The 27,608-nt window shown below is 43.0% G+C and overlaps 1 protein-coding gene across 3 annotated transcripts in view; it reads right to left on the minus strand.

Annotated features, from left to right (window-relative positions):
* CSMD3 (CUB and Sushi multiple domains 3) overlaps positions 1 to 24,555 on the minus strand; it is a 760,009-nt gene extending 735,454 nt beyond the window's left edge. For all 3 annotated transcript variants that reach the window (XM_075706425.1, XM_075706424.1, XM_075706423.1), the window contains exon 1: positions 24,378 to 24,555. In XM_075706425.1, coding sequence (XP_075562540.1) covers positions 24,378 to 24,555 — 178 coding nt within the window. The remainder of the gene's footprint in view (positions 1 to 24,377) is intronic.
* Between the last annotated feature and the right edge of the window lie 3,053 nt (positions 24,556 to 27,608).

Below are 27,608 nucleotides of genomic sequence, written 5' to 3' on the forward strand. Positions count from 1 at the left end.
TGAAAACAGGGTCACTGCCTAAAGAAGGTTGGTCAAGATAAGGCAGAACTGAGGTAGAATGGAAATCTATTTATTCTGCTGTAAACTTCCTTAGAAAATCTTTTTCCAGCTGAAAAAGTTAAAATAGACCTCCTTCTGCTTTAACTTTGCTGGGTTGAATGATTTTGCACTGAGAACTACAGATGGCTCCCTGAAGCTGCGATTCCCCATTATGTCTCAGCATGTCTGCAGTTCAGACATTGTCAATAATGAAGGCACTTGTAACTGTACATAGTTTAGCTTTCTTTCATGATGTTCCTCTTAGAAAAATCACCTCCCATTCCCTTATCATTCACATGTCCCTCAAAGTACAGATGATTTCATACAACGCAAGCACAATACAGTAATGGGCATGAGCCAGAGACCCATGAATATACTGAGGTAAGGAAGCCAGCTGCTAGGGAAACTGGCCTTCATCTTGACTGCATTTTCTTGTTCTTCTCTAGTGGAGGGGAAAACACAGGGGCTGTTGCCAAAGTCATTATGAGCCTGAGAAATTTGCTATAAATTTTAGGCAAAGTGACAATGATAGGAATGTTGAAGCCATCCTCAAATGTTTTCTATGCAGAGAGAAAGTGAAAAGTTGCATTTTTGTTGAAAGTTTGTATCACTTTTGTCTTAACTTTTCTTACTAGCTTGGTATAAATTGGTAAAACTTAATAGTGAAGTATTGCTGATGTTCTTACCATTGTGTAATTTAGCTCTTATATTCAGGGAGGGAATAAAAGTAGAAAAAAAAAAAAGTTATGTTATGCAACAAAACATTAATAGGAGAATACAGATAGAATGGGCAAACTTCATACAGGCTGTGGAAAACATTCTAGGAAAATGAGAAGCATAAAGAGGATAATTTGAAAATAATATGATGTTTGTATGCAAATAAGATGCTGATGATCTCCCTTTTCTTACAGTATATTCTGGTAATTTGCCACAAGGTGATGTAAAAGGGAATCACAATGAGCTAGCATAATAGGAAACCTTGGAATGTTCGAAGGGGACATTCAGTCATTTAAGGCTCACAATATAACATAGTGTGAAATTTTTATAATACAGTGGGAAACGGCCTACTTAGCACAGAGGATGCTCCACTCTGCATGGCTGCTTTGTGCTCTGCGGAGGAGTATCCAGCATTCCCTGCAGGTCCACTTGCTCTGCACGGGTGAGTGCCTAGGCTGGCTCACCAGCAGACAAGCCTCCCAGCTAAGGGAAGAAAACAGGAAGACAACTAAAAGAATTGTGTGGCTTGCCATTGAAGTAATGTTTGCATGGAAGTAGCAGCTTTTAACCCAAAGGATCACAAAGTGTATTACAAACTGATATTCAAGCCATCCTTTATCTGTCTCTATGGAGCAGTGTCTCTGGAGTCATAGAATCATAGAATGTTTTGGGTTGGAAGGGGCCTTTAGAGGTCATCTAGCCCAACCCCCCTGCAGTGAGCAGGGACAGCTTTAACCAGATCAGGTTGCTCAGAGCCCCGTCCAACCTGACCTTGAATGTTGCCAGGGATGGGGCCTCTACCACCTCTCTGGGCAACCTGTGCCAGTGCTTCACCACCCTCAGTGTAAAAAACTTCTTTCTAATGTCTAGTCTAAATCTATTCTCCTTTAGTTTAAATCCATTATTCCTTGTCCTGTCACAACAGGCCTTATTAAAAAGATTGTCCCCATCTTTCCTGTAGGCCCCCTTTAAGTATTGGAAGGTCACAATAAGGTCTCCTCGCAGCCTTCTCTCGGGCAAGAACATGTTGCCCTAAATGCACACACAAGGATCATTTAGATCTTTTTTCCTCCTTTCTCAGTCCCAACAGGGAAATTCATCCATTGCTTGTGAAAGCTCAGAATTGTGCAGAGATAAAAGGAATCCCCAACTCTCATCTGAAATAAGAACAAACCAACCAACCAACCAACCAACCAAAAACCTACCACAAGGATTATAATGGAAACAATAACAAAATTTTATTTTGGTGAAGTTGCATAAGTGATTCCTATACCCAGGTGTCAGAACTGCACTGGGGAGGAGAAGTAATATTTCAAAGTCAAAACTAAGTTCCTTAATTTAGTTACAGTTAACTAGTAACTACAGTACATTTTTCTCAAAATGCAGAAACAAATAACAATTATTTTTTCTTATTATTTTTGCAAGTATAGAAATCATTTTTTCAAATTTGTACCTGAGTCTTTGAAATTTGTAGAATGAGAGGCACTGGGGTAATCTTCCCTTTTTTCCTTCCATTTTCTGAAAGTTAAACTTTTTTTAGGAAATGACAGAAATAAGAAAAAAAGAAAAAGACTGACTTCACAGCCGGGAGTAAGTGAAAGAGGAAACACACATGCTCATGTGTTTATTTTGTACTTGTTTAACAGCAATTCAAGAACTCGCTGCCTCTCAGATGAGATGTGCTGATGGATTGTAGGAAGAAAATTATTTCAACACTTGTAACCGTTTGGTCGTATTGCAATATTCTGTGAACTGCATGAATAGGCACAGAGAAAGTTTCAGAAGCTAACACAGATGGTCAGCAAGCTCAGTAGGATGAGACACTGAACAGATGCATGAGTCTAAATGGCAATGTTGATACACTTGTTCAGTTGTGGTTTTAATTTTTTGTGTCTTTCAGCATTTGAAGTAGGATTATTCACTCCACTAGACATCAGGGAAATGTTTGGTTTCAGATGGAAGACATGACATAGTACTGAGCTGAAACTCAGAAATAACCCATGTACAAGCATAAAATGAAAAGTAATAGTAATGTGAAAGTGGGATAATTCTCAGAAAAAAAGTATGTCTTCCAGGTATGAAAAACCTCTTATTCTGGCGATTTTGAAAATATTGCAGTCTCATTCCCAAATAGTACAGTAACAGATTCATAGCCCCAACACTGAAAAATCAGTAAGATGTACACTTAAATCTCATTGAAGCTGGGAGAAATAAGCATTACCTGAGAGTTTATCTGAAGAGAGTTATTTTTTTCTCCTAGTGAAAAATCTAATTCCCAGAAACTTAGTTGCCCTTCCTGACAGCATATATTAGTGAAATACAATAATAGAAGTGAAGAAATAGTTGGAAGTTTGGGAATAAATCTTTCAATACAGTTTGCTCTTAAACTTTTGATTTTTTTTGTGCTGTGTGCACCAGATTTGGACTGACCCAGCTTCTCAGAACAGTTATAAAACAAACCACTGCTTTTTCTTAATGTGCAGATATGAAATTATATTACTTGCTCTTTTTTACTTTGCTATTTATGTAACTGAAAAAAAAATCTTGCAATAATAACCCTAGAAAGGGCATATAAATAGGTTTTCATGAATAATTATTCATGATTTCCATCTGTTTAGAGTAATTAAAGCAGATGATATTTGACCCACTAACTTCAAAATTTTATTTTTGTTTTTCCTTAGCAAAGGACAGTAGGAATTCCCTTGAAGCCAATTTCTTATACAACTGTAAAGAACTGAATACTTCAAAGTGCATTTTGAACTACAATGTATATCCTGATTTTTTTTGGCAATCTAGTAGTAAATTACAAACCAAAGTACCTGAGGTTTTACTAACCCACAAATACTGAAGCTGTTTAACAGAGAAATTAACTTATTCTGTTTTTCTCCTGTTCATTACCTGCAAGAACACAGTTATTTGTTTGGAACTGTGCATATGGTATTACACTCATATTTATTAATTTTTTATTCAAACAAGAAACTAAGTTAATGAAAACTCTGTATGGAGGACACTCCAAAATAACCGTTAATGCATTTTTTGGCAAAAATAAGTCATAAAGACAACCAGACCAAAAATGTTTCTGTGCTTCTGCAATATCAGAGAAATATAGAAATCCTCTATGAGCTTTGAGATTAACCAAGACAAACACCTGCACTGTAACAACACTGCTTTTTTAAATCAGATTTAAATGATTTCTCAAAGGGCTATAAAAACAAACCCTGTTTCCATTCAATCCAGACATGCATCAACACTATGAATACCTAATTTACACATAACATTATGTAAACTGTTCTTGGTATTGTGCTTTTTTAAACAGATAGGACTGAACTTAGATGTAGGTTAAGCAGACATGAGCGAGTATGTGAGTATTATTATGATGTTTTTGTCGTGAACTAAAATAATGCCAAACAGTACTGGCAGCCATCGAATTGTTATGAGCTTGCATTAAGTTTTCCCACTGTATTGGGTTTGCATGGCAAGGTTTTGGTAGTGCAGAGACAACAGGGGTGGCTTCTGTGAGAAGCTGCTAGAAGCTTCCCCTCTGTCCAGTAGGGCCAATGCCAGCCAGCTCCAAGATGGACCTGCTGCTGACCAAGGCCGGGTCAATCAGTTATGGTGGTAGTGCCTCTGGGATAACATATTTAAGAAGGGGGGAAAAAAAGAACACTGGGACACAAACTGCAGCTGGAGTGAGGAATGAGAATATGTGAGAGGAACGTCTATGCAGACATGAAGGTCAGTGAAGAAGGAGGGGTAGGAGGTGCTCCAGGCACCAGAGCAGAGATTGCCCTGCAGGCCATGGTGAAGACCACAGTGAGGCAGGCTGTCCTCCTGCAGCCCATGGAGGTCCACGGTGGAGCAGATATCCACCTGCAGCCCATGGAGGACCCCATGCCGGAGCAGGTGGATGTGTCCAAAGGAGGCTGTGACCTTGTGGGAAGCCTACACTGGAGCAGGCTCCTGGCAGGACCTGTGGACTCGTGGAGAGAGGAGCCCACACTGGAGCAGGTTTGCTGGCAGGACTTGTGACCTCACACGGGACCCACGCTGGAGCAGTTTGTCAAGAACTGTAGCCTGTGGGAAGGACCCATGTTGGAGAAGTTTGTGGAAGATTGTCTCCCATGGGAGGGACCCCACGTTGGAGCAAGGGAAGAGTGTGAGGAGTCCTCCCCCTGAGGGGGAAGGAGTGGCAGAGACAATGAGTGGTGAACTGACCACAACCCCTATACCGTGTCCCCCTACGCTGCTTGGGGGAAGGAGGTAGAGAAAATCGGGAGTGAAGTTGAGCCCGAGAAGAAGGGAGGGGTGGGGGGAAGGTGTTTCAAGATTTGTGTTTATTTCTTATTATCCTACTCTGATTTGATTAGTAATAAATTAAACTGATTTTCCCCAAGTTGAGTCTGTTTTGCCAGTGATGGTAATTGCTGGGTAATCTCCCTGTCCTTATCCTGACCCATGAGATTTTTGTCATATTTTCTCTCCCTTGTGCAGATGAGAAGGGGAGTGACAGAGCAGCTTTGGTGGGCACTTGGCATCCAGCCAGGGTCAACCCACCACACCCATGAGCCTGGACAGAGGTTGCACAATTATGAACAAAAATGTCAACACTGTTATCCTTTCTTTATGGAGAGCAAAAATCTTCTTCTGGCTTGATAGAGGGTATCGTGTGGGAAGTAAATAAGATTGGAAGAAATTATATGGGAGAGGGTTTCTTCTAGTTAAACACAGCTGTGTCAAAAGGCACAGAGAAGAGATGGAGATGATACTGAACACTAGAGCATCTTTTGAGGCAGGAAATTTCTGTGGAGTCCCTTTGTTTCCTATCTCTTTTACTTTGATGAATGTTACTACCTACCGTGGGGCAGAGAGGGAGGAGCAAACAGCAGTTTTTGTTGGAATGATGTACTGAAGCTCAACAAATTATCCTTAAACTAGTCCAATAATTCGGAGTGTTCAAAACCACTTTGAACAACAATGTGATTAATACTGAACCTAAATCTTTCCCTTCCCTCTCCTTCCCTTCCCTTCCCTCTCCTTCCCTTCCCTTCCCTCTCCTTCCCTTCCCTTCCCTCTCCTTCCCTTCCCTTCCCTTCCCTCGCCTTCCCTTCCCTTCCCTTCCCTTCCCTTCCCTTCCCTTCCCTTCCCTTCCCTTCCCTTCCCTTCCCTTCCCTTCCTTCCCTTCCCTTCCCTTCCCTTCCCTTCCCTTCCCTTCCCTTCCCTTCCCTTCCCTTCCCTTCCCTTCCCTTCCCTTGCCTTCCCTCGCCTTCCCTTCCCTCGCCTTCCCTCGCCTTCCCTCGCCTTCCCTTCCCTTCCCTTCCCTTCCCTTCCCTTCCCTTCCCTTCCCTTCCCTTCCCTTCCCTTCCCTTCCCTTCCCTTCCCTTCCCTTCCCTTCCCTTCCCTTCCCTTCCCTTCCCTCTCCTTCCCTTCCCTTCCCTTCCCTTCCCTTCCCTTCCCTTCCCTTCCCTTCCCTTCCCTTCCCTTCCCTTCCCTTCCCTTCCCTTCCCTTCCCTTCCCTTCCCTTCCCTTCCCTTCCCTTCCCTTCCCTTCCCTTCCCTTCCCTTCCCTTCCCTTCCCTTCCCTCCCCTCCCCTCCCCTCCCCTCCCCTCCCCTTCCCCTTCCCCTTCCCCTTCCCCTTCCCCTTCCCCTTCCCCTTCCCCTTCCCCTTCCCCTTCCCCTTCCCTTCCCTTTCCCTTTCCCTTCCCTTCCCTTCCCTTCCCTTCCCTTCCCTTCCCTTCCCTTCCCTTCCCTTCCCTTCCCTTCCCTTCCCTTCCCTTCCCTTCCCTTCCCTTCCCTTCCCTTCCCTTCCCTTCCCTTCCCTTCCCTTCCATTCCCTTCCCTTCCCTTCCCTTCCCTCCCCTCCCCTCCCCTCCCCTTCCCCTTCCCCTTCCCCTTCCCCTTCCCCTTCCCCTTCCCCTTCCCCTTCCCCTTCCCCTTCCCCTTCCCCTTCCCCTTCCCCTTCCCCTTCCCTTCCCTTTCCCTTCCCTTCCCTTCCCTTCCCTTCCCTTCCCTTCCCTTCCCTTCCCTTCCCTTCCCTTCCCTTCCCTTCCCTTCCCTTCCCTTCCCTTCCCTTCCCTTCCCTTCCCTTCCCTTCCCTTCCCTTCCCTTCCCTTCCCTTCCCTTCCCTTCCCTTCCCTTCCCTTCCCTTCCCTTCCCTCCCCTCCCCTCCCCTCCCCTCCCCTTCCCCTTCCCCTTCCCCTTCCCCTTCCCCTTCCCCTTCCCTTCCCTTCCCTTTCCCTTTCCCTTTCCCTTTCCCTTTCCCTTTCCCTTTCCCTTTCCCTTTCCCTTTCCCTTTCCCTTTCCCTTTCCTCTTCTTTTTTTTCCTTTCCCTTTCCTCTTCTTTTTTTTTCCTTCTCTTTTTTCCTTCTCTTTTCACATTGAAGGAAAGGACTGAACTACTATGTGGTTAGCAAAATATTCTACTCAACCATATCTGAAATATTTCCTTTTCATCCATTTATTCCAAAATTGAGATTTGGCTTCATGAATGATCCAACTAACCAGTTTTGCCACTTTGATTTTTTTCATATCTGAGAAAAATTCAAAGTTTTGCACAGCTTTACACTTTTCTATATTCTCCTGTGTACTACAGTTGTGCATATTTATCCTTCATTTTGAATAAGAAATCTTTATTTAAACCTTCAAAATCTTGTAGCTTTTCCAAAACTTTCTATGTAGATTTCTCCAGGCTCATACTTGTCTTCTTGTGTAAAACATATTGTATTGTTTGTCTAAAATATTTCCACTAACTCTAAATTAAATTGCAGATATCTTGATAAGAAGGTAGTTTCCTTTTGTTTTTGTACAGTGCTAAGGAACTCTTCCTACATGGCAAGCACCACCAATGCAGCTGTGTAATTTATCACTGAGCACTGAGTAGTCAACACACCTTCTAAAACAGTCACATTCCCCTAGCATTTAGAAGCAGTTGCCTTTTAGATTAAGCAGAACTATTATTTAATAAATCTCAGAAATGCCCCTCAGAAGATTAGGAAAGGAAGTGTAGAAGGTTATTTAACATACTCTGCTGAGAGGATTTAGACAGCAGACTCTAATTATCCGAATTGGAATTTAGCCAGCAGATGAAGGCTAATAACAATATTCTGTGAAAAATACCACACAATCTTTCAGGACCAGACATACCAGCAACATCTCATGTGAAACGTGGGCACTGCAAGAGCTCAGTGTCTCTAACGCTTTACTCGGAACAGTAGTTCAGTTCAAATTCTAGAAAGAAAAGTGCTTCCAACAGAATCAGCACCATTTCCTGCAACTCCAGAGATATATTTTTTTAAGTCTGCTATTAAAGTACTAAACAATCTCATCCTACCTCAGAAGTACCATGAAAAGCATTCTGATTCAGCCCACAAAATATTTATGGTTGCTCTGTGTAATGGAGAAGGTAATGTATACAAGCAGCCCTCTTCTCCAGTGGTTTGGGGCTTGACATAGTGAGGCTGGGTGCTTATAAGTCAGATGTTGTGGAGCTGAGATGGATTCTTACCCTTCTTTCAATGGCCAAACCATAAGATAGGGGGTCCAAGACTGGAGTTCAGAAGTGTACATTAGGTCCTGTGTTCCACATACTTCACGTATGAGAGAATTTAACTCCACCAGCATTAACAGCAGCTAATGTGCTGAGGGCTGGGATTTCTGTGGGCTGCCAATAGGGAGCTCTCAAGAAAGAGGCACACTGGAAACTCTGTCCATAGGCTTGAACTCTTATTTTATTCAGGCACTTCCGTGAAACTGTGATTACAAGCCTGACTCCTTGTATTGAGCCTTCATACTTAGGCCTTCAACAGCTCTCCCAAACACTTTACGTGGTTGAACTAATCTTTTCCATATTGCATAGTGGCTACAGCTCTTGTTCTCTGTCATCTTCTGGATCTATAGTTTTGTATTCAAGCTTATGGAAGGAGGTGTGAGACAGGCAGAATATTACTCCCACTAAATGTCTTTAGTTAAAGCTGTCATCCAGGAAAAGGGAATTCTGGGTACAGAACCATTAATCAGAATAACTAATCTTTTTAAATTTAGTCACTGTCAACATAAAAGAACCTTTTGATGAGGCTCTTCACCAAAGGTTATTAAAGAAAATAAGTTACCACTGGACAGATGGAAAGATCTTTTTATGAACTTAAAGCTGGTTAAAGGATAAGAAGCAGAGTAGGGCTTAATGATCACTTGCTTAGATGAGGAAGAATCAAAAGTGGGGTTGCCCTAGGATCAGTGTTGGGATCAGTTTTCCCCAACATCTCCATCCCTGATGGAGTAAGGAGTATGCAGTGAAATTTGCAAGACTGGAGATGATGTTAAGCTCCTTTGCGTAATGAAATGTTGCACCAATGTTGAGGAACTCTGGAATGTCCTCACAAAATGAATGGGTGTGCAACTGCATAAGTAGGTGAGTTTCAGAGATTAATATACATATAGAAAAATATGTCTAAATGATACCTGCATAATGCTGGCCTTGGAACTTAAAGTTTTGATCTCAGAGTTGTCACTGACATTTCTCTGAAATCATCAATTTCGTATTCCATGACAATTAAGCCCCCCCTCCTTGAATATTAAGCACAATCAGGAAGAGGAAGACAAAGAGAGTAAGACAAAGTGTAACTTATCCCTTACAGAAAACCCTGATGTACCCATATCTTGAGCACTGCCTGGAATCCTGATCTCCACTTGTCAAGAAGGGAAGAGTGATGTTAAAGAAGATACAGATATGGGCAAATAGCTGATCTTGGAACTGAAGCACCTGCTTTATAAGCAGAAATTAAAAGTCCAAGACTCTTTCTGGAGAAGGTGGCAGTTCGGAAAGAAGGTATCAGAGGGGTATATTCCTCTGTTTTCCCTCAGAATATTTTCTTTGAGCTTTGTCAATCCTTGCTGTGGGAGCCTTGAAGAAATAGATTTCATCCTCGCAGCAAACCACAAAGGCCAAAAATGCTGGAGGACGTTCTGTTTCAATGAAGGGCTACTGTGATGTGTGATAGTTGTTCTGCAGGGACAGCTGTGTGCCCTGGCTGGTACACGGAGATTGTGTGGAGATGGAGCAAGGCTGATATGTCTGAATCATCTATCTTAAGCAGTCTCTGCAGACCAAATGCTGTCTAGTTTTTCAGGTAGTTATAGCCTGGACAAAATGGGGAAGACTCTAATGGGGGAATGAAAAAGACACTCAGAAAAAGCTCTTCCAGAGAAATGTCAAGACTCTAAAGTTGGCAGACAATGGACTTTCTAAGTTACAGAGTTTCTAAATTACAAAGTCCAGGTAACTACCTTTCTCTCGTTTTATTTATTATTATTCCATTTCATTTTCTGGAGAACTTTTATAAACATATCATCCTCTATTTCCTTCTCCCCCCCAGTGTAGAAGATTTTAGAACAGGTGGTCACTATTAGGGCAGTGAAATGTTAATTTCTGTATTTGTTGTTGGTTGGGATTTTTTTGACATGTCAAGTCAATGAAAAATTTCTTCTATGATCATTCCTCATTGCTATAGTAAAAATGGTTGATTGAGTCTGTTTACTCATACCTTACCAGAAAGGTGACTCAAAAAGATTGAAAAATGGAGGTTAAGTTAAACTTTTAAGCATCACTGGCTGCTTTTACAGTAAGTATAGAGAATATATATATATACACAATATATATATAATTTTCAAATAATTTTTTGTCACTGCTATATCCGTAAGTAGATGTCTGGAAGAAACTATAGCATTGCTACAGTTCAGCATTTCCAACATAAAATTCCCTTTTTCCTCCTTTCAAGAATTTCCATTGTAAAAGATTAGACAGATAAAGAAGCTTTCAACAGAATCACAGTACAGGTAATTATGGGTCTGTCAGCATTTCCATTATGAACTCCATTTAGCATTAAGGGCTTAGCATTTTTCCATCATTTCAGAAAATGTCAAACTAAAAGCTGGCATGCAGATTAGGAGCCTGGATGCAAATTTGTTTACACAAAATATTTAAATCTACTCAGCTGTTTCTGATTTAGAGATCAGCCAGAAACTTTAAACTCTCAGGGTTTCTCATGTGTTTCTGCCAACTTCTAGACCAAATCACAGTTAAAAAAACATGTGATTGGTTAATAAACTGTTGACTCATTGTCTTCTAAAGTTTTGAAATTATTTACTTTAGGCTTTAAATGGATTTTAGGATTTCTGCTCATCTTGCAACTCTAGTCTTTCTCCTGCCATCTTTATAAATGAATGATGAGTTAGAATAAGATTATAAAATTATAATAAAACTTGATAATCTTAAAGTCTGAACCATTTTTTTCAAGACTCACTTAACTACCATCATAAGACAGTGAACAGAAATGGACCAAAGCCTGTAATGTTTTTGAGAGTGTCAGTTACTTAGCCCACTAGCTCTAATACCATTTTAGGGTACTGGCCAAAAAGAATCTGATGTATTTCAACTGTTACACTTTTTTAGTTTCATTAATTTAGTCCCATGCATGGTATGAACAGTTTTGTAGAGCTGTCACATCCTAAATAAACTCCTCCGTATTGAAAGGAAGTATTTTGTTATAACAATCTGCTCTGTTCTGCTAAAAGTCAATGACAAATCTTTTCGTTTCAGTGGGGATAAGCTCTAAAATAATCTACTGGTAAATATTTTAATGAGGTTGTAATTGAATGGATGATCACTCCTGTTCAAAAATACAGTTCTCACTTTAGAAGTAAATTTTGAATTGAAAGACTTACAGCCACCAAGCCACATGAAATAGAAACACTGTTAGAAACATTAATTGAACCATCAATACAAATGAGACAGAGAAATAGCATTAAGTCAGGTAGGAAAAAAAAGACACTGAGATTGTAAAATACGGATATTCAAGTAGATAATGGGCACATTTAAAATACTGGTAAGAGATAGGCAAACAGGAAAAATCAATGATACAGCTTCCCCAAAAATGCACAGTCATCCAAGTGTGCCAGACAAAGGATAGGAATCTAGCCCCAAGCAGCCTGTGAATTAAAAGCATGAAAAAGTATGGTACAAAAGAGATGGTGCAAATAAACTTTGTGCAAATGAAGTGTGGAGGAAGCAGATGAGGAAAAAACAATTGATCAACCAAATATATCCAAATCAGTTTGGCCAGAGGATATTCACCTACAGGACACCGTGTACTGGCTTAATAATGCAAAAAAATAAAACTTTTAAGAATGAAGAAAATGTTCTTCAGAAAACATCTCAGATAGCATTAAAGTACAGCTATATCTTCAGAAGTATCTGCAAATTCTTTAATGTTGATTCAATGCTCATTGTATTGTGTACTACATTTTTTAATAAATAATCCATTTTCTGTATAGTTACTTCAGACTTACCCTAAATTCTAGCAGGCAATTCATGTCTTCTTAATAATTACAGAGGTTCTGCTGAGCAGATTCTCTCCTTATCTGGTATCTGTGACACACTCTGACTCTTTAGATCAGACAACTGTGTTAACTCAGCTGTCAATGGATTTCAAAGAGGTGGCCAGTACAAGAGGCCCCTAAGGGAGCAATTTGGAACAGTACCTTTCACAGGTCAGATACCTAGCAAACTCTCCTGATTTCCTTGAAATGCTCAGAGTCTATCTTGGAACAAGTGAGTAACAGAATCCCTACAAATCTAGCCCTGTTTTACCCTATGTGATTTTTTTTTTCCCCATTTCCTTTTCTATTTCTTTTTTTAACTAGTCTACAATGTTGTGTAGAATCCAGAGTCCTGACTAGTCTGCTGGTCATCCCAGAATGATGATATCAGTAAAGGATACAGTAGCAACATTAGATCTGTTAGATTTCCCTTACCGTGTCACATGGACCATTTCATTGCATACATTAGAGACTGAAAAACAGAGAAGATACATCTTGGATTTCCGAGATATACCAAGTATCCAAATTTTAACCATCTGATTCTATAGTATATGTTTGTATGCAAGTAAGGGTTTTATCTTTAAGTTACTATTAGGTTTTGACCTTTTTTAATCATGTGTTTTGAAGTTTCTTTGTTTGGGGTGAAAGGGTATTATTTTGGTTACCAAAAAATAATCATGCAGGCAGGTACAATAGACTGAATGAAAACAAATATAACTGAAACTCCACTTTTCCAATCTTGCTTTCCTGCAGATGATTTAAAATCCAAAGAACATCCTGAAAACGTTAGTAAGTTTAGTCTATGAACATAAGGCTGGGAGGATATTTAATTTCCTAACAGCTTACCCTTACATGGTTATTTGGGCCACAAAAGGACTTTACAAATGACATAGAAACAGAAGACAACTTTCTATATTTTACTGCTTTATGGTTTTGGGACTTGCCAGTGGTACTTGTGGAGTGGGAAGAGAGTTTGGGAAGGGAGCCCAGAAGTGCAGAGGAGGCTGGATAAATTGGGAAAAATAACAGGAGCTAGCTGATGAGCTAGAGTTTGAGTGTAGTAAAAATATGTAGATAGAGCTTAGGAGAGTGGGGTTTTTTTATGGGTAGCTTAATTTAAAACTAGCTGAAATTAGTGTAGAAACATGCAAATTTCAATGACCTGCAATTGTAGTACTAGAGAGATTTAGGAAATCTGGAAGCATATCCTTAGGAAAGTTACAGAGGCAGGCATGCAGGAGTCACCAGTGCTGTTGAACTCATTCTATATTAAACATTGATTCTGTTGCTCATTGCTATTTCAGATAAATAGCTTTGAGAAGTGTAAGTTTGTCAGAATGTTTACAAAAATCACTGTCTTATATGGTTGATTGGTGCAACTTTCCACTGCTGACAATGAAAATGCCAATAAAATATATCATCTCACCTATTTGTCAGGGGAAACTTGTTATCCTTGCATGAGAAGACATAGGAGGTTCTGTTGGCACTGTATCCTCTATGAAAAACACAGAAATGCTATTGCTAGTCTAATGTCTATGCTATTTTTCTTTCCACAGAAAGGGGCTGAAAATTAAAGTTTCTCAAGAATGAAGAAGTACTTGGGTAGAAAATTGGGCCACTGAAGAAGGGTAATAACATTCACATTCTTACAAGATGTCTATAATTGCTATAAGGAGAATATGGCTGCATTTAGGATATATGAAAGTTCATTAAATAGAATCTATAAAAACCTCTAAAGAAATATTCTCCCAAATGTCAGAGGTATTTTATTTTCCCAGGAAGGCGTTGCCAAGATTGAAATGAAGGGTAAAGAGGTGATATTATCAAAGTCTCTGAAGCTAATAACTCTGCGAATTGTGTGAGGGAAATGATTGGCCCCCTTCAAAAGAGCTTGCAGAAAGGAGCAGCTATTGAAAAGAAGAATTCTGAATGAAAGTGGTAGATACGCTGAATAGTAATTTAGAAAGGAGTAGGTAATGATGTTCCTATTTGTTTTTAAGTTGAAGATCACACCAAGAAACTGAGGACTGAGCAGTCAGTTCCCCTCCTTCAGCTGTAAAAGGACATTTTCAAGCCTGTCAAATGTAAAATGTTGACTTTTTCTCTGTTCCAGGATGCTTTATTGAAGGGTCTAATTTAAGAGGAAATGTTTTAGCAGTTTCATATGAAAGGATTTCATATTTAGTAAATAACATGAACGTTGTAAAAATCTTAGCCGTTTAATAACAGTCCTAAGAGGGAAGGATTGTTGCCATGAATATTGCTAAAACATTCACTTCATAAAGTACAATTTGTATCCTGTTACTTCAAGATATTAGACTGTTGCAAATTCTTTAATCAGATAAACACTTTTGTGAGCACTATATTGATCTAAAGATTTTGGAGAAAATGTCTTGCCTTTTCATTATGAATTATGAATTATATGTATTTCTTCTCTTCTGGTCATTAAAACTGCCATGTCATGCAGCGAGCATTGCTAAAGTCAGTAGCAGTAGTCATATGAGTAAAGTATAAGTGTCAGCACAGATAAGATAGATAGATTCAAAGGAAAACACACAAGATGAGCATAGTCATGAATTAAGCATAAGTTCTTCTTGATAGCACACACAGCTACAGCCGCCTGCTACCAGAAGTGCTGGTGTGCACACAAACACTTGCATGCATGTGTGTACGTGTCTACGTTCCCACATGCACCTGGAGATGCATGAAAAAAGCATCTTTTACCACAGAGCTGATTGACATGACTATGTGTGGTGGCCAAAGACCTATTCTTTTCTTTGGTTAACCAGGTAGGCTTTCCAAAAGTCAGGATTTGGACCCTTGTTTTCCAGTATATTTTAGTTCTTGTGATTCTGGCTCAGTATATTACATGTTTTCAGACTCTGAGATGGTGACAAATACAAAGAACATGCTAGGAGAAGATAAATACAATAAAATTAATGTGGAAACTTCCCTGGTTTTGTGCGTTGTTTTTGCTAGCTAATTCAGCATTTTCAAATGTAACTAAATAACTGGAATACATGATAATCCAATAAAAGTAAAACCAAATTGCATTAATAATTAAATCTGAAAGCATTCTAAACTGAAATCTATTTTCTCAGTTCCTCATAGCTCCTCTGCAGCTGTTAGCAGCCTTCAACGTATTACAAAATGTTTTACTGGAGAACAAAAATTTAATAAGGAATTCTGAAACCAGGTTGTAAGTTGGCTGTAATTCAGCGTATGTCCTGACAAAAAGCATGAGTATTCTGTGGTTTTAAGGACTAGAGCTAACATTGTGTTAGCATACTACCGTTACATTGAATCTAGTGGACTGATCCCCAGAAGTGCTGACATGATCATCAATTAAATGTAGAAAGACAGAGCATTTTCTGACTGCATCCAAATATATAATTTATTTTTCTCAAACAGAATTATAAACAATTTTCTTTTGTAATCCTTAGGTTTATAATGCAATGTGAGTTTTCCAAAGAGCAATTCCACTGAAAATTTCTAGTGCATTGTGAAATATATGGCTTGTGTTATAATTTGTATTTCTGAGTCAAATGAAATATATGTACACGAAACTGTAATTCAAAACTCAGTATGAGAAGAAGCAGAGGCAAATCTACTTTCAGATGCCCTATTTTGGACTCTCCTGTTACTTTCAATGGGCTCAACAACAGGCAGTTTAGAAGTTCAATTTGTATCCTGCTTTATAACTTCCATTCACCTTTGGATCAAAGCTGATATAAAGAAGCAAAAATGTGGCTTTTAGTATAGACTTTTAAAAGATTAGTTTTAATTAGACTAAGCTTTGATTCCCAAAGAAAACTGCACAACAATCAAGAAAGCTAGCTATAGTAGACTGTGAAGTTTTCCTTATGGATCAGATTAAATAATGGAGGAAAGGTTTTGTAATTCAAGTAGCTCCATCTCAACGCTATGTTGAAAGGGGAAGAATATCCATACTGGGCATTTATGTAGCTCATTTCAGCTAATGACTCCAAACTACAGTTACAGATATCTACTTGCTGGGTTTGAAAACAGTTCTATAAGAAGACAATGATTGCAGAAGGATCATTTTAACTGCTGGTGAAATACAGCCACCTCTGAGATGTGGTATGTCAGCGTCTTTAAATGATAATACCATTATTAAATTAAAACAGAAAATAGCACAGAAATATTTTTTCTGTACTTCAGTTTTATAGAAACTATATTTGGTAAAACTTTCCTAAATCAAGGGAATAAATAATTGTGTCAGTTAATCCTTAATGTGCTAGGATCAGTTTTTATTAGTGTTTTCAGTAACTGGTGTTTTTTCTTTTCATCAAGCTTTCCTCCTAACATTTGCTAGCTATCACTACTTGCACTCTTGTTTTGTTGGTGAAATCAGTTATGTATCATAGCAGAACTTCCTTCTGAGATTGGGAATACACAATAAATTAAGAGGTAATGAATTGCTTAGGAAGCACATACATTTCAAATTGTTACCTGCACCTTTGTAAGCTAATGATGCAGTCTGTTGAATTTCTTCATAACATAACCAAATATATGGATATAATTTCTATATGTGCATATTATATATGTATGTGTACACACATGTGTATACACAATTGCATGAGAATGAAATCAAACAAGTTACAATGTATAAAGATATAAAGCTAATAAGTCATTTCTGCCTCAAGCCTCCAGATTCCTTTAGTCCTATTGCAAGATAATCTGTGTTATTCACAGGCCTCGGGAGGTGAGAATTCATCATCCTGTGAATCCTTCTGTGGTTAATTTACTTACTGTTATTCACCTTATCTCTATGATACAATATGAATATGATACATGATGTTATGATGCATTTTGTAGAATCCAAGGGAAAATGGGCAGTTCCTCTATGTCTGTGCTGGTTTCATCTCACCTTGCTCTTTGACAGTACCATTCTATGAGAGCACCAGTCTTGGTGGAATCCCTTGTATGCCATTACCCAATACTTTGATGTTCTCTCTCACTGAGTAACACTGTTACTAAGTCTATAAACTATTCCATCTAACATTTCAGACACTGGGAAGGAGGTGATGAATTTCCATCGTTTCCTTCTTTGACATTTACAATGGTATTCAGCACTTGTAATACTGGGATTATGGAGCCATAGTAAATCTTACATGATCTGTAAGAACAAAGCAGTGAGACCATGAATGCAAATCTGCCCAGGAAAACTAAGCAACTAAATGTAAACATCTACAAAAACATGGTGTGTCTCTGTGTGTGTGTGTGTGCATGTTTATTTTAAAAAGTCTTTGTTTTAGTCCAATATCCTTATCCATTCCATTTCTCAAAAGAAAATCTGGATGTTGGGAAGCAGATATTCAACATTCCCTACTACTACTAGGCTTTTTTTTTTTAAGACGCAGCTGATGTCCTGTACATTACATATCATGAACCCTTCCATTTAGGTCCAAGGTCATTGCTAAATATTGTCCCTTGAATTTTTGATAAATGCAAAGATTCTCTCTTTTTGTAGAGAATTTGTACAATTCCATTGAGAAGGAAACATTCTTCTGTGAAGTTGTTTGAAAGGCACTTGTTTAAAGCTTGTAAAACTTCTGGATTTTTCAATAAACCTTCGCATGGAAATTATTCAATCAAAATGGCAAGGTAAGTTTTATAGCCTTGTAATAACCCCTTTCATCATATGCCTTTCTGATTTGTTACTTAAATATTGCTTCTTCAAATATCTCATGTAGTAAAAGCTCCCTTAAAATTATAGGGGTCTAAGAAAAAACTAGCACTTTAGACCAAATTGTCTGTTCTCTGACTGTTCTTTCCTGGGAGGTTCCTTTGGAGTAATCTGGTAAACTAATTTCCCACAAAGGCATTGTTCTGTCATTTCAACCTTAACTACTCTGTCCAGAAATAAAAGCCAAATGATAACCATCAGGAAGAAGTTGAGTCTGAGATGTCACAACCGTGTTGAATTAGAATTAAAGTTTTCTATTAGTGGGGAAGAAAAAAAAAATTTTGCAGCAGATCATAAAGCCTTTCCTGTTCCTACCAGTTCCAATTGATCAGATTCTACAGAATTAACATTTTATATATAATTGTAAATTATTTTATAGATGTTTTCCTTTGACTTATACTGTCTCTCTCCGTCCTAGCATTATAACGATGGACTCACTTGGCCTTGCTTCACAGGTGCTAACTAGTTCCCCAGGCTCTTACTGGAGCCAGCTGGAATTGGAAATGCTCAACACCTCTGAAAATCACATAATGTCTGACACCAGTTTTTAAAAAAAGGAGGGATACAAGGCTACGTTATTCTTCATAACCTTTTCTCTGAAATGATGTTACAACCATGCAAATGGAGCCATCCCCACAGGATATTTCAGAATCTTTTAATAATTCTCTAAACAACTTTGTGCTTTTCTCTCTCTTTACTAAATCCACATGCATTCAATGGTTACAAATCTCAAATTTCTGGGATTGACCTATGTAGCACATCAACAACACTGGGTATAATAAAGCCAATTGTATTACAAGCTTCCATACTATTCAGTGCTTTCAGCCAGATGCAGAGTGTAAAAAATGGAGGATGCATATGAATGCAATGGTAGGGAAGGGAAGGGAAGGGAAGGGAAGGGAAGGGAAGGGAAGGGAAGGGAAGGGAAGGGAAGGGAAGGGAAGGGAAGGGAAGGGAAGGGAAGGGAAGGGAAGGGAAGGGAAGGGAAGGGAAGGGAAGGGAAGGGAAGGGAAAAGGAAAGGAAAGGAAAGGAAAGGAAAAAGGAGAAAGGAAAGGGGAAAGGGGAAAGGGGAAAGGGGAAAGGGGAAAGGGGAAAGGGGAAAGGGGAAAGGGGAAAGGGGAAAGGGGGAAAGGGGAAAGGGGAAAGGGGAAAGGGGAAAGGGGAAAGGGGAAAGGGGAAAGGAAAGGAAAGGAAAGGAAAGGAAAGGAAAGGAAAGGAAAGGAAAGGAAAGGAAAGGAAAGGAAAGGAAAGGAAAGGAAAGGAAAGGGGAAAAAGGAAAAAGGAAAAAGGAAAAAGGGCTGCAGAAGGAGACAAAATAGACAAAGGAGCAGAGCCAGGCCAGTCCATGTCTCTTAAAACATGATGTTCCAAAAGCAGCCTCTGGCTCAGTAGGACCCAAAACTGCTGGCTGCTGAAATCCAGGATGATTTGCTAGTCACTCTGTACTTGCTGTGTTTCTCATATCTTTCCCTAGGCTGCTGCTAATAGTCACTGCTGGAGATAAAGGGCACTGAGCTAGACCCACAATTGATCCTACTTGACTTGTTCCTACTTCAAAAACAAACAAAACCCTCCAACAAACATACAAAAACCCAGGCAGGCTGTAAGTTTCGCTGTGTTTATCGCACGGGAGTTTTTATAAAAGGAGGGATTTGAAAGCACATCCACGGATTCTTTAGGTCTCATGGTCTGGTGCTTCCAAGTCGAGATGATGATAACGGAGTTGAAGACATCACCTGTCCCTCTTCAGCCTGTGTGCGTGAGGGGCTATTTCTGTGTGTTAAAAACCAAACCAACCACCCTAATGCTGTCTCAGACTTGCAAACAAAAGACTTTCAGGAGTCACCGAGCTAAGGAAAGCAAAGCCAAACGATGTAAGAGCACATTAAGGACTCCCTGGAGGACGCGGCCACCTCGGGCGGCTGCGGAGGCCGGGGCCGGTACGGTCGCCGGTGCCGGGCGCGGGTGTAGCCTGCGGGCGAGCTGCCGCCGCTCCGCCTTGCGACTGCTGCTACTCGCAATGAAAAAGCAGAGACTGCAGGCGACGTTCCTCTGTGCCCTTTGCGGGTCCTTAATGCCACCGGGCAGGGGAGAGAGAAGCGGTCCCTGCTGATGCTGCTGAGAGGGGTTGTGTGTTTCTTCATTTCTACCCTGCAGAAAAGGAGGAGGAGGAGCCGTGCGCTAAGCGGAGGGCATAGCAGAGCCTTGTTTTAGTCCTCAGCTGAAGGGGAAGGGCGGAGGTGAGGGAGGGTAACTTTGCCTGCAACCCTGCAGAATGGTGTAGCTTGATAAAATCGCTTAGGTGCTCGGCGCAGTCCACTGAGCAGAAGCCCTGTATGATCTGCGGGAACTTACGGGGGAAGAGGCACCATACAGGAGCTGAGCGTGTGCGGAGGAGTTAAAAAGGAAAGACGATGCTGTCCCTGGTCCGGTCAGCGTCTGCAGCAGCGGCAGCGACCATATGGAAATGAGGAAACCTGAACCTACTCTTACTCGCCCAACCGTTTCCGCTTCGGGGACACAGCGAGCACCTCGCTGCGCCCACTCGTGCCCCACCGAGGAAAGCCACCCGCCAGTAACCCCATAAGTCAAGTGACTGGGAAGGAAGCGGTGGGGAGGGGCTGGAGGAGCCTGAACGGAGCAGGATTGAGGTGGGAATGAGGGAGAAGGGCGACTGCAGAGGTGGCTGAAAGAAGCAAGGCACGCTTTGTCCCTGCTAAATGTTCCCACATGCCAGGTACCCATCACTGGAAATGGAAATCCTTTCCATTTTCTCATCACTTCTTCTGTCAATGAGCCGTTTAAAATCTTACTGCTTCACCTCCCTTTTATTTTGAAAGCTGCCCTTGTTCTGCTTGTCACAACTGCAACAGAGGAACAGAGGAACAACAGCAGAGGCAATGCTTCATTTTAGCTAGGCAGACAAAAGACAGACCTTGGTGCTCTATTCTCTCTGTCTTGGAACACCAGTTAAGCAGAAGAGATGGAGTAGTCTTGTGGTCTCTGGTCATTTCGGTTGATTTCATCTCTGGTTTGCTTCCACGAACAGATCAGAATCATTTTCTAATTTTTTTTTTTTTTTTTTTTTTTTTTTTTTTTTTTTTTTTGGTGGAGGGATCTGTCAAACCAAAGGGGTGTGGGTATCAATGATTTCTCTCCTAATTCCCAGGAGACAAATCTCACTGATGCTGCTTGTTTCATTTTTGCATAGAAAAGAACTGCCATGGATTTGACTTTTTTTTTCTTTTACCCCCTCTCCTCCCCTTTCTGTAAGGGAGTTGGACAGGGGAGGTTTCCACTTGCTGCTCCTCCAAGGTTGGTTTATATCTCCCATGCCAAAATGTTTCTTCTCATTTCTCCCATGGGAGGGTGGTGGAGAAGGGGAAGGAGCTTTCCTAGGTGTCTTGCACATCTAAAGGGAAGAGCACAGCATCCATCATCCCCTGCAGCTGGCCAGGAATGACCCTGGTTGGCATTTTCTAAGGGTTGAGTTGTGGGGTTTTTTGTTTGTTTGTTTGTTTTAATGCCTTCTGTGCCTTCTCTCACTTGCCTATGATGCTATTTCTCTGCTTTTTTACTCCATGTCTACCCAAGGAAGATTTTTGTGTAAGTAGAAATTGTGTAAGCAGTTAAAGATTTTCATTGAAGAAGGTACAACTCCTCTTTACTTCAGCTTTTACTATCACCCCTTCCCCAGCAGTTCTGACAATTTACTTCCTCCCATTATCTCCTTCTTTCTTCTCCCTTTTCTAACCCCTCCCAAGTATTGTTGCAAGGTTCCAAAGAGGCATGAATTTATAGATAAATGGGAAGAATTTTTTTGTCTATATGGGTATATACAAGGAATGCGTAATTAATCAGATACGAACATGGCTCCATAAGCACTCTGGGATAGTTTGACACCTGTAACAGTGGAACAGCTGTGCATCAAGACTGGAGAAATGGCAACAGGATGATGACAAAAGTAGGAAGGGCCTGAGAGGCAGATATCAGGCAAAGCTGTGGAAGTGATCTGGATGACAGGAACCTCAGCAACAGTTTGCACGTTATGATGTGGTGCTGGACTATTCCGTAGAGGTGATTAAGCAAGGAAGGGTATGGGCTAGAACTTGCAGAGGTGGGGTGTGGTGAAAAGGCCTTGCCAGGCAATGGCAGAGCAGATGCAGGATCTGGGGTGTCATCTTGTTCCCAACATCTGGAGTGTTTTAAATGTGCAGGTATTCATTCATTGTTTGCCTCTCCCAAGGTTTCTGGGAGCAGAAGCGTGTGCTGACACAATGGGAATGTAAATCAAGGTAAAATGTATTCATTCACGGGAGTGGGGAGAGGACTAAATATAAATGCCCAGAATAGATGCAGTGCTGCAGTGAGTCTAAGCCAGCTCTATAGAGCTTGGCTGCCTAAAGGAGCCCGCATCCAGGATGTAAAATCTGACCGACCAGATTCACAGCTGCTGGGAGGACCCCCCCCAGTCCAAGGCAAGTCTACAGAAACTGCCAGGGTCAGCACCTGGGAAGCTCAGGCCCTGACAATAGAGAGGAAACCACTTCAGAGCGTCTCTCTGGGACTGTATGTGGGCAGGAAGGGAAAGGGCCGGATTTGCAAAACCTTTTTTTCTCTTTTTCTTGGGCTGCGTTAGGTGCTTCATCCCAGCTTTTGCCTTCAGAATCCAGTGTTTTTTCCTTCCCTCCCCCCCCGAGGGCAAACGAAGCGGCTTCTCAACAGGTGCTGTGGAAACTTGCACGGCTCCCGCGGCCATCGCGACGCGGGGAGAACCGCCCGAGTCTTTCTTTAATTTTGTAGGATGCTGCCGCCCCGCGACTCGTGCTCACAAAGCAGCTGCTTCGGCAGCAGCTCCGGAGCCACCCATTAGCCCCAGCGCCTCCGTACCGCGCCCGCTGCGCGCCGCGCAGGCAGCGAGCCCATGACTTGCAAATGATCGCTCCCGGCACCGAGAACGCCTTAATGACAGGGGGCTGAGCCAGGGGAAAGAAATGCCCCGAAAGCCCCGGGTCGGTCTTCATCGCAGACCTGCTCCCGAACGGGGCAAAGCGCAGGGAGCAGCTCGCTTCAATAGACGCAAACAAGAGAGAACCCGCCTGTAATTAAAATGTGCATTAACATCACAGGCGAGCTCCTTCCCCTCGGATCCCCCGTGTCAGGATAACGTGGGATGAGGTAAAAGCCCTCGACATCCCCTCCGTGAAACACGGATTATCTTTTTCACGCGATGCAAATGTGGGGGGGCAAGCAGCTGCAAAGCTCTACAATAGACTGTTTCATCCAAGGCAGAGCCAGCTTGGGAAGGCACGCCTTCGAATGCTCCCCCCCCCACCCCCCCTCCCACCCGTGCAGGCAACCTCTGTAGGCGATAACCAAGTCTAAAAACTCGGAGAGGATCGATAACGTCTCATAAATATTCTGGGAGTGTAAGAGTGTGGCGGGGAGGGATGTAAGAGGGATGAGGATGAGGAGGGGGATAAAAGGGTGATTAATCAGATATTAATCACTGGCCACAAACAAGGGGAGATTATTTCGGGTAGGCAGCGTACTGTGGGGAGTTGCAGAATAGATCCTTTTACTGAAGGCACGCGTGATGGGATCAGCACTTTACCGTTTAGCGATGCCTGTGTAATTTTGAAGGTGCACATTATTCAAGCCACATATTTCTTCTTTTCTCTGTATGTAGCATTTTCCTTAACTGCCTGCAAGCACAGACTTAGTGGAGATATTTATGCCGCTAACTAGAGGTTTCCTTTTTTCTCTCCTTTCATGAACACAGAAGCAAGAAGAAAGCAAAACAGCTTCTGCCCCGAAAAAAAGAGACAAAAAACCCCAACCCAAAAACCTCGCATACATCAGGGAAAAGGGATCAAAGGAAGGAGGAGAAAAGGTGTCGATCTTTGTACCCAGCGACAGACCATGCCTCCAAGGCTGAATCGCTAACGTACCTTTTCGACAGCCAGGGAGCCCTGCATGCATACAAACAGCTGAGCGTGAAGCGCATTTCGGGCTGTGAGACGGCTACGCACACGCTGGGCTCCTCCGTAACTTTCCCCACGCAACGGGTTAAACTAATAAGTGCATCGATACAGGCATTCCCGCAAAGAGCTCGTTGCTCGACCGAAAACCAGAAATGTAGGTAATCCCCCCACACTACCCTCATCATCACCTTAAAAAAGTCACCCGGTGGGATTTGCTTGAATATACACTAGTTAGAGGTTATATCAACCAACTCACGTCTCCGTTTGAGCATACTGCAAGAATATTTATTGAGCCCCAGCTCAGTCACTGCATTGAACGCCAAGCCTGGCAAGCAAATACATCTCCTATTTCCGAAGAGAGCTCTGAATCAACTCCTTCTTTCCTCCCCGCTTTAACGATCATTTATATCTTTCCATTGCAAAGTACCCAGGGTAAAAATATAAAATAAGAGATAAATATATTTTTAAATACACCTTGGTATAAGGCGAGAGCTTGCAACGCCCTGACCGAAAGCAAACGGACCCCTAAAAATATACCCCTCGGATACTACCCTACCTTTCACACACGAAACCATCAATAAAAAGACGAGGTTCCAAAATGTAAATCCACTTTTAATCTCCATTTTCTTCACCAGGATGAAGTCCAGCCGGCCACATTTAGTACATCCCCTTTCCCAAAAGTCTGCTAATTTCGATTCCTTTGCACGGATTTCCCCTCTGCAGATCCCTTTCATATTATTCTTGAGAGCTCCTAATTCCTATTCCTTGGCCAGGCGCAGCGGAGTTGTTGCTGTTGATGGTGCACGGTCACAGCTCGGAGTGAATGGTGTTTCTGGGATACCACAGCAACCTTGACGAGGACTCAACCATCTCTCCAACGGGGGCACAAAGTCTCAGCTACTCTCGATCGTGTCTTTTCCTTCCCCCCACCCCCCCGCTACCCCAACTCCCTGCACAGCCGAAACCCACCACAAGCCTGGCTCGTTACAGCATCCACCAGGAGCCACGGAAGAGCGTCTTAAAGCTCAGACACTCTCTCGAATAAACTCCAAACAGTATTTGCAATTGAGATTCTCCCCCCGCCGCCCCCCCCCCCCCGTTCCCCCAAGAGGATCAATTCTGCCTAGGAAAACGGCTCGGGAAAGAACAGAGCGGCGAGGTCCCCGCAGCCTGCCGGAGGAGCCTCCGGGAGCGAATGCGGCGGGGCTCCTCCATCCTGCCGCCGCCCGCAGGAGCAAGCCGTGCCTCGCTATTAGGAATTCACGTGCGATGCCCGGGGCTGCCATCGTCACCACCGGCACACACTCACGCACACACGCGCGCGGCTTCGGGCACACACCTCGCCTCGGGAGCACGTGCGTCTCCGAGGGGTTTAGCAGGCTAATTGCTCCGCGCGGAGGCATTAATTACAGGCCGGTCTCCCCGCGGGCGCGGGGAGGCAGCGGCGGGCACAGCCCCGCTCCCCCAGGAGCGCGGCCGCAGCCCTGCCCGAAGCTGCGGGGGCTCTTCACCGCCGCGGGCGGGGGGAGGGCGGCCCCCGCAGCGCCGCGCGGCTGGCGGGGGGGGGGGCGGCAGCTCCCGGCGGGCCGGGCCGGGCCGGGCCGGGCCGGGCCGGGCGGGGGCGGAGAGGCGCGGCCGCGGCTCCGCCAGGAAGAGCGCTGGCGCCACCTAGCGGCCGCGCCGCCGACCGCCGGGGCCGCGCCGCTGCGCAGGGGCGGGGGCGGGGGGCGCTGCGCGGGGGGAGCCCCGGCGGAGGGGGAAAGGGAGCTGCGGAAAGCGGCAGCGACCCCGCCAGCGACCCCGCCTTGCGAGGCTCGGGACCCGTGCTTTCGGCTTCCCTCCTCTGCCCGGCGCAGCCGGGCGGCGGTTCCCTCCACTGGGGGGGGCGTGCGGAGGGGGCGGGCGAGCAACGACTGCGGTGCGGGGGCCGTGCGGGGGTGTGTACGTGGGTGTGTGTGCGGGGGTGTTTGTTCCAGGCGTGTGTGTGTGTGGGGGGGGTGCATTTTTGTGCGTAAGGGGGTGTGCGCGTGTACATGCGTGTGCACGGGTGTGTAACCGTCCCCGTGGTGCGAGTGCGTCTGTGAGGGTCTGCTTGTGTTCGTGCGTGCGTTGTGCGTTTTGTGTGTGAGTGCGTGTGTGTTTGGGTGCATATGTGTTTGCACCTGTGAGCGCACGTGCATGCGTGTCTGTGCAAGTGTGTGCCTGTTTGGGTGTGTTTGTATGCATGCATGTGCTGTTGTGTGGAATGTGCATGCACATGTGCAGTGTGTGATTCTGTGTGTGAGTGTGTGCATGGGTATTTCTGCGTGTGTGTGTGTGTGCATCTGTGTATGAGTGCATGTGTGTGTGTGTGTATCTGTGTGTTTGCGTGATTCTCTGCATATGAGTGCATGTGTGTGTGCACGTCTTTTGTGTCTATGTGTGCATGCATCTGTGTGTGTGAGAGTGTGCATGGATCTGTTTCTGTGCGTCTGTGTTGCATATTTTGTATGTGTGCGTATGTGTGCATGTATTCTTACACATGTCAACACGTGTGTGCCTCTGCGCATGCTTTTGTCTTGCACAAGTGTGTGTATGTGTTCATTCATACAGGTTTGCATGTGTACATTTTTATGTGCATATGTTCGCATGTGCATGTGTGTGAGTGCATGGGTGCAATCTGAAGTGAAGTGCTGATGTACATGAGCGTGTGAGCTGGGAAATTTTGGCAGGCAGGTGGTCACGAAGCGTGGATCTTTGCATGTGTGTCTGCACAGGGTTTTGCATTTCCCTATGGTGAACAGTGTGTGTGGTTTCTGTATGTGCATAGAGTGCATTTGAGGAAAGGTGTGTCCTGGTTAGGAACTGTTTTCAACAGGGGTGGGGACGTTATGTGAGGCTTTCTATGTACGTGTAGGTGCATATGCAAATTTGTATGAACATATATTTATGTATATATAAATTATATATATACATGCAGTAGTACCACAATATCATGGAAAATAGTATTGAAGGAATCTGCAGTCATCCTTTACTCCTAAAGCACAATGTGAAAGAGGAAGTTTGCATGGCTATGCATCTGCTCCCATGTGGGTGTAGGGGTGAGCAGTATGTGCCTTCCTTCCACCTGTACTTACAACTGTGCCCTGTTGTAGTGAGGCCAACAGCATTTAGCAGAGTGTGGCCCTGCATATGGCTGGCTGAACTAATCTCTGTAGCTGTAAGACTGCATGTAGCTGGCATGAGGAAAGAATATCTTCAGCTGCAAGTGCTGACACTAACTGGCCCCGTCGGATTCATACAGGTTTGTTTACCGGGCAGAAGCAAAGGTATATATTTCACGGCCTTGTGTACTGTCTACAGCCCTCTCTTGCAGACACATAAGTCTTGGAGAATGACCGTTGTAATTGAAACTTGGTGGGCTTGTTCACTTCCTCTGCAGCAGCTCAGGAATATGATCTCACAAGCAATACAAGCCCTGTGCTGGTGTTAAGGGCAGTGCCACATTAGGGTCAACTTTTTGACAAAATTTCAGTGGTCCCTGTTTCAGGTAATGTGGAATGGGTGAAAATCACTCTGTTCAGAACCTGCCTACTGTATTCGTTAAAAGAATTCCAATGTATCTCTCTTTACTATATACATGTATGTACATTTATGCACATATGTATGCTTGTAATGAATCTATTTTTCAAGAATGTTTCAAAACTGAAGGGAGACTTGGGCTTTCAGACTAGCACAAATGGTCTCACTTCTAGTATTCACCTTTTTTATGTGCTTGGAATAAAGTTCTGCCCTTATTCCCCCAAGA

Source organism: Pelecanus crispus, chromosome 2 (genome assembly GCF_030463565.1).
Source record: "Pelecanus crispus isolate bPelCri1 chromosome 2, bPelCri1.pri, whole genome shotgun sequence".
Taxonomy (NCBI): domain Eukaryota; kingdom Metazoa; phylum Chordata; class Aves; order Pelecaniformes; family Pelecanidae; genus Pelecanus; species Pelecanus crispus.